This window comes from Hordeum vulgare, chromosome 4H (genome assembly GCF_904849725.1).
Source record: "Hordeum vulgare subsp. vulgare chromosome 4H, MorexV3_pseudomolecules_assembly, whole genome shotgun sequence".
NCBI lineage: Eukaryota > Viridiplantae > Streptophyta > Magnoliopsida > Poales > Poaceae > Hordeum > Hordeum vulgare.
Window position 1 is genome coordinate 259,440,220 of NC_058521.1, and position 7,275 is coordinate 259,447,494.

At 41.6% G+C, this 7,275-nt stretch overlaps 1 protein-coding gene across 1 annotated transcript; it reads right to left on the reverse strand.

The window, feature by feature from the left end:
• Window positions 1-843: 843 nt before the first annotated feature.
• LOC123450438 (probable trehalose-phosphate phosphatase 2) lies at window positions 844-3,116 on the reverse strand. Its single transcript, XM_045127690.1, has 10 exons — window positions 2,610-3,116; window positions 2,430-2,506; window positions 2,266-2,341; window positions 1,894-1,965; window positions 1,694-1,822; window positions 1,553-1,609; window positions 1,367-1,468; window positions 1,187-1,264; window positions 992-1,132; window positions 844-906 (listed from the first exon to the last, which is right to left on the reverse strand). The coding sequence occupies exons 1-10, from the start codon at window positions 3,114-3,116 to the stop codon at window positions 844-846; spliced, it is 1,302 nt and encodes a 433-aa protein (XP_044983625.1).
• Between the last annotated feature and the right edge of the window lie 4,159 nt (window positions 3,117-7,275).

The window sequence follows — 7,275 nt, forward strand, 5'->3', positions numbered from 1 at the left end:
GACAGAGCTATAACTTATTTGGAGCATGATATGGTGAGTCCAGTTCCTTAAATATTACTATGAATTCAATCATGGATGAATGTTTGTACAGATGGGACCTAAACTAACCAAAACTCTATTTTCAGATATATGTTCCAGTAAACATTAAAGACTTTCATTGGTACCTAGCAGTTATAAATACCGGGGTACGACGTATCCAGGTGCTCGACTCCCTAGGCCCACGAATGAACCGCAAAGACCTCATCGCTATGGTTAGTTATTAGTTCCACTGCACCATCTTTTGATAAGATGATTCATGTTATTCTTCGGTTGTGATGCTAATGCGTTGTCATTTATTCATGCAATAGCTCGAAGGAATGGAAAATGTATTCCAATATGCATCACTTCACATGGAACTAAAATTTGATAAGTGGAAAGACGTAAACATTACAGCATGGCGAAGGGAAGAATGTATTAAGAGCAGTCTGCAGACAGATGGGTATACCTCTTTCGAACCAAACTTGTTGCTCCCATCCCCTTTCGGTACCTCCTTCTCCTTCAGCATATCTGAACCATTAATATTAAGACATATGTTGTAAGGGCCCGTGCGTTGCAACGGAAGGAAAAATATTATAATCTCCAATTGTGATAATCACATTATGCTCTTAAAATTTTAGGACATTTCTTGAAATGCATGAACATTATTTGAATTATGATGAAAATAGCAAAGTATGTTTTGTTAATTAATGATAGCATATGCATAAGAACATTATTTTTATCTTGATGATATATGTGTTTGCATTTGTAATCTAAATAAAGTCTTAATTTGGTTGCAAACATGTTAGACATATTCATAGAAAACAATCAATTGTCCTTGGGCACACATGAAACCAGAATTCCAAAGCCATGGTTGTTTGCCTTCAGAACCTAAATGCGCCAAGAAGACACCTTTATACACCTCACAACGTTGAAAGAATGTATGTTAAGCAAGCAAACCAGAGGCGTGACTCACCTTGAATGCATCTTCGTCAGTCTTGTCATCTACAACATAGATGGGAAGAACATCGTCACTCTCGCTTAGTCCAAGTGATTCAAGAAAAAATTCCACAGCTTTCCCCTTGTTCCAGTCAATGACAGGGCGAACGTCAAGAACCTTCAATTAAGAACGCAGCTGATACAAAGCCTGGTGATTGTGCATAATATTCACCTTCCTCCCATGGGTAAGCCTAAGACAAGGGTAGTCCTTCAGAACAACAGTTACACGCTGATGAACTGTTTCATAGTCCTACGAAGCAATAAACAGAGAAGATAAGTGCCCAGTCAACATTTTAAAAAGAGAATTTGTTTCTGATATGAAACTGAAAGGAACTCTTAGTTGTAGAATTACATGTGGTGCAACGTTCCGGTAAAGCACAGACACGCAGAACTTGTTATCTTCCATCCTTGCACCATCGATGTCCTTTATACTCTCTCTAAGATTTTCGAACACCTGGGAAACCACCAAGGTGAGCAACCTAAATTATATGTTCTAACATGGCACCGTAACCTTTAGAGTTTAGACATTGATACATACCACAACTATCATAGGTAAAAACTCACTTGCAGGTTGGAAGAGATTGACCTCTTTACCCTGCGAGTGAAAAGAAGTGAACAATCAAAATTTCGAAACAGAAGAAAAGATCTTGTTGGAACAAAATTAAGAAAGTTGCTTCACCTCTGAATCAGTGGACCTAACACATTGCACATGCTGGCCATTGGACTCAGACTTCCTAATAGGCCCCATGATGTCCATTCCATTACTTCCAGCATAGTACAGTTCAGTTAGTTTCACAAAGTCAAATACCTAAAGGGACAGAAAACGTCAGGTAGAAGAAATATAGAGTAAAAAAGGAGGCAAATGATATAACAACATACATTGTCACGAGATCTTCCGCTAATGATTGCAGTCGGGAAAAGTGATGCGACATGCCTCACAGCAGCACGCATCTGGGAAAACAGATCTTTAGAAAGCTGAATGGAGAATTCACCGATATACTAAATCATTGCAATTATATAAGTTATAGATCTTTAGAAAGCTGAATGGAGAATTCACCGATATAAGTTATAGAAAAACTAAATGATCTTTTTGCACATGAATAAGCTTTTGCTTGAATATGGGCTGATTTTCCATCATCCATTATGAACAGAAATGACAGAAGAAGAAACATCAACAACAAATGTTCATGCCTACGCAGAGAACCCATTCTCACGCATTCGCAATAAGCTAAATGAACCATGAAGGAGCACCACAACCCCATCTTCATCTTGGAGCGTGAGAGACTCATAACGCTGTGCTATGGATGCAGAAGTGAATAGGTCATTCCTGACAGAAGCAAGGTTAGTCAGAATGGGTTCTACTTGACTGGAATCGTAGAACTGGTCCACCAAATTTGGATCGCAGAGACGCATACTTTTCAGTGAAGCCGGAAACAGCGAGCTTTCGCTCTTCCCCTTTCAGCCTCACCAGCCACCACTCCCACAACGTGACCTAGCCAAGCACCAAATCGAATCAAACCACCGCCCATCTAGGAAGAAAACAAGTAGGAAAAGGGCATGCGAAATGCAGGAAAGGAAAGGGGGAGAGAGCGTACGTGTGGGTGCTCGGCGGCGAGGGCTGCGGTTGACGACGACGGGATCTTGCCCTCGGCGGGGGGTTGCGGGTCTTTCTTGCCCTGGGTGGAGTAACCTGCCGGCGACGGGATTCCTGGCGATGGGTAGTCTGCCAGATCTGGCGCCGTTGTCGAATCGGGCCAGGATGATCCGTGTACGCGTTTCCCTGTCCCCGGCGAGAGCCTCGTGCACAACCGCGACCATGGCACCGTCGCCATCGAGGACCTCGACGCCTTCGACGCCAAGCTCGCCGACAGGATCCGCAAGGCGTCGCATGGAAGAAGGAGGGCCCCGGCACCGGCGTAGACGAAGAAGGGGCGGGGCGTGGTAGAGCATAGGGCCAGCTCACGAACCCCCGCGTCCGAAGGAGGACGGAAGGCTCGGCATCGCTGGCGACCATGCTGAGCTCGACCACACGGCGTCGCAAGGAGGAGGGAGGGCCCCGACGTCGGCGCATACGAAGAAGGGCGGGGCGGAGTAGAGAACATGGCGGGGCCCTCACGGGAGCTGATGACGAAGGGGAGGCACTGCCGGCGATGGAGATGAAGGGGAGGGGAGGCCACCAGAGAGAAGTCGTCGTGGAGTTGTGGATAGGGATGGGGTGGGGAGAGGAGGGAGTGGGTGAGATTGTGAGTTTTTTTTTCTAGAGTTGGGAGTGGGTGATGCTGTGAGTGGTAGCGTTTATCTATATACATTTTTTTCATCACACACACCCACCCCGTCATTAAGAATTTTTTTATTAGCAACTCTGTTATTTCGTGTAGGCATGTCCGATTCACTTGCATGGGTGAGGTTTTTTTATCATCGCGGCTATCATAATTTAATTTAATTTAATTTCTATGAAATTAATTTAATTTAATTTTTATAAAAATAAATAAATTTAATTTAATTTCTATAAAATTTAATTTAATATCTATAATTTAATTTAATTTAATTTCTATAAAATCATTTTTATATAAAACATTTATAAAATTGATAAAAATGTATTGGATATATTTAATTTCTATAATCATATATAGGTCATCTTGTGGTGTGTGGATGATAAATTTTATGGAGTACTTCACTGGAAATGATTTGTCTGACACTCCTACGCAGGTAATTTTTATGTAATACTTATTCTATGTTGTATCATTATTTAACTCTTATTTCTACTTTAATAGGATCATTTTTATGTAATACTTATTCTATGTTGTATCATTATCTAACTCTTATTTCTACTTTAATAGGATCATATGACAAATTTTAGAACAAAACTAGCTGTCATTTTAGTGGACTCGGAATTGAATGATGATAATATAAGAAATCGAGACATGGAAGATGACGAAATCAATATAGATCCCACGGATTGTATGATTCTGGATGAACCCCCTCATAATCTCAAAACATCGAACACATCATTAGATGTTGAGCTCATCTCACAGTCATATATCCTTTCACCGTGTGTCAACCCAACAAACGATGACTTAATAGACGAACTGTGCTTGTTCATCAGTATGATTGATGATGACGCTTTACTAGAGTAAGTCTTGTTCTTTTAGTTCATTTTGTATTCTAATAAATTACTCTCATGTCATTATAATTGACGAAATTTTGATTTTACAGAAGCGAATGGGTGAAAAGCTCTGATCCTTACCCTATCAGCTTAAAGTTGAGACAAATAAAAAACATATTAAACAATGATGAATGTATGGATATTGATTGCTTTAACATGGCTGTGCGGATACTAGCGCGGCACGAAGTCCAGCTTCTTAGAGACATTCCATCTCACTACATGGATCTAAACTTTTGTGTAAGTTACTATAATTGCGTTTTACATATTTTTCTCATAGCACTATTGTTTTCTTATTTTTATTTTAGTCCATGTTCCAATATGCACGAGACCCAAGTCATCATGAAAATATGGACAGTGCTACGTTTAAACAATTCTTTCATAGCTGGCCTGACAGCAATGAGTATCATATCTCACAGTGTGATATGGTAAGATTTTAATTATTCGTTTAAAACAGTGGTTTATTTGGTTTCAATTAATATTTCATGTATTTATAAATGCATGCATCATTGCAGATTTTATTGCCTTGGGACATTTTTGGGCTGTTTCTATTGTTTGTCTTGGATCAAGATAAAAAAATTATCTCAATTTTTGATCCAATACGAGTACCTACTTTGGGGAAGAATATACTTAAAACTGTGGTCAGTAACCTAAACCTTGCACTCCAAGTTGCAAACCCTGCATTCAAGGACGATATCTCTAAATGAGAATGTATAGTTCCGGTTGTTCCAACAAACTCACACTGGTATGAATCTTTTCAATGCATTCAATATTAAATAATTCATTCATTCAACACACATTATGTGTTTATTTCATACATGTAGTGCCTTGTCGGGGTATTTAGTTTTTAACTACATGCACTCATTGTGCGATGGAAAGCTATATTTTCCTATACCCGAGGTGAGTATTTACACCATGCTTACTTGTATACACATTGCACATACAAACTTGGTATAACAATGTTGTCTAATGCATATGTAGGATTGTTTTGAACTGAGGAAGCGATTTTTGGTGCATATTTTAAAGTATGAAGAAAATGAATCTCAAAACAATATCCCATACATTGAAGGAAGCATCATAGATCGCATCAATAGATGGACTTTCATTGCTTCAAAAGATGGACCATCAAGATGTGCTTAGTCCTGGTTTTTAAAATATATTTCTGTAAGAATTATAATACAATTATTATGTGATCGTGAATTTTTTGCGGAGGCATGTTTCTCGATCATATGTTACGCACGTTCTCATACTGTTTTGTATAAGACACCGATAAATGACTCAATAAAAAACTCAAATATGTTTTACTATAGATTATGAAACGTGTGTTGGATCATAAATATGTCACAATTTTGAAAATACAATTTGAATGACATAATAACATTTTGTACCCGTCTGAAAAAAGCAGAAATTATTTTTCTATATGATACCATATGAATTCAATTTTTTTTAGACGTGCGTTGCACGTGCATGCTTACTAGAACCCATAATTCAAATCCACACATCAATCAGTTTTATCCCATAGTGGTTGCCTCAAAAATGTAACCTATATGATAATAGTTGGCGCATAAAAAAATCAATCAACATACCTGCAGCAATGGAGGAAATAGGCAAGCTATGAACTCCTCCCTAGAACAGAGCGATTGTCCAATTCAAGATGCTTGCTCCCTCATCGTGTCCACCAGCTCGCATCTCGATCTTCTCTATGGCAGTAGGACATAGAGCAACAAATTAGCTACATGTCCATTGGTAATTATGATCAACAAATTAGCTACATGGATGTGCTTCTCTTTAGATGAAAGTACCACATAAAAGTTATGAGGTCAGTTTTTAGGAAAGTAGAACATCATTGTGTCAACCTTGCTCATACTATGTTTTAATTAGTACAAAGTATGTACCTGAAACAAATTCCCTTTGACTACGTCTTTTTTCTCCATCGATGTGCTTCTCTTTGGATGAAAGTCTATGAACAAAACATCACCCAGATTTGAGAAGCATGGAGGCTACTTTCCGCAGAAAACACAAAAGGGGCAATCCTATTATCACTGATTGTGTATGGAGTATTGTGAGTTTGTGACCAATTAAATTAACCGATAGAAAAGCTTTTGTGTCCTTTTGCAGCTTAGTGCAGTAAGAAAAAAACATGGGGGCAAGGCCATGAGCTGGGAGATGACATTTGCGAGAGGCAATGGGCATGAGAGGATGAAAAAAAATCTTTGGCTTGGAATAGATGGGGTTGGGGAGCAGAGCATCCGGATCGAGGGGAGAAGAAGAGCTGAAACCGGACCTTAATGGCGTCCCGAGCACGGGGATGGAAGTTCGTGTCGCACGGGAGAAGGTGGATAGGCTCATGGCGGCGAGTGGCGTCCGCCGGCAGTGGTGACGAAGGGGAGGGCCGTCCACTAGAGAGCGCCGGCGTCGAGGAGGGAGGACACTGCCGTCATCGGCGAGCATGCCGAGCTCGAGCGCCCCCATGTCCGGAGGAGGGGGGATGGCCCGACATCGCCAGCGAGCATGCCGGCGTCAGCGGATATGAAGGTGGGGCGGTGCGGGGCAGAGCAGGGGCGGGGCGTCCGCCGGTGGTGATGGCGAAGGGGAGGGGCATCCGCCGGCAATGGAGACGAAAGGGAGGGGCGGCCACCAGAGAGCGACGGCGTTGGGTGGCCGGGGATCTCCTGGATCGGGATATGGATCGGGTGTGGGAAGGGGGGAGTGGGTGAGATTGTGAGGCTGGTGTAGGCGAACGGCAAGAGGAGGGGGGCATAGGCCAGCGAGTGGCGTGGCGGCTAGGGAAGGGCGGCCGCCATGGACCGGCCAGGGGTGGGTGTTCGTCTCGCCGCCGGTGGGGATGCAGTGGAAGAGGGACAGTCGTGTTCTATGAGGGAGAGTGGAGCTTATCCACATGTGGAGTGAGCGAGTGGAGCAAACCGAGTTGTTCAGTTTCTTTTCCTGATCGGGGCATGTGTCCGACTGTGTGCTGAGTTCTACGTGGTTGTGACCTTTTCTACTGCCAAATTTTTACATTCGTATGTTTATGTATATTCGTATGTAATTTGTTAATAAAATCTCTAAAAAAACTTATATGTAAAAACAAAAGGAAT

What these genes read in the sequence shown, in the direction of transcription:
- LOC123450438 (XM_045127690.1), bottom strand. Translation starts at nt 3,116, where the DNA reads ATGTTCTCTACTCCGCCCCGCCCTTCTTCGTATGCGCCGACGTCGGGG. An exon ending in GTTTCCGGCTTCACTGAAAA is followed by an intron (nt 2,342 to 2,429) that starts GTATGCGTCTCT and finishes TGCTTCTGTCAG; the next exon opens with GAATGACCTATTCACTTCTG. An exon ending in TTAGGTCCACTGATTCAGAG is followed by an intron (nt 1,610 to 1,693) that starts GTGAAGCAACTT and finishes TTTCACTCGCAG; the next exon opens with GGTAAAGAGGTCAATCTCTT.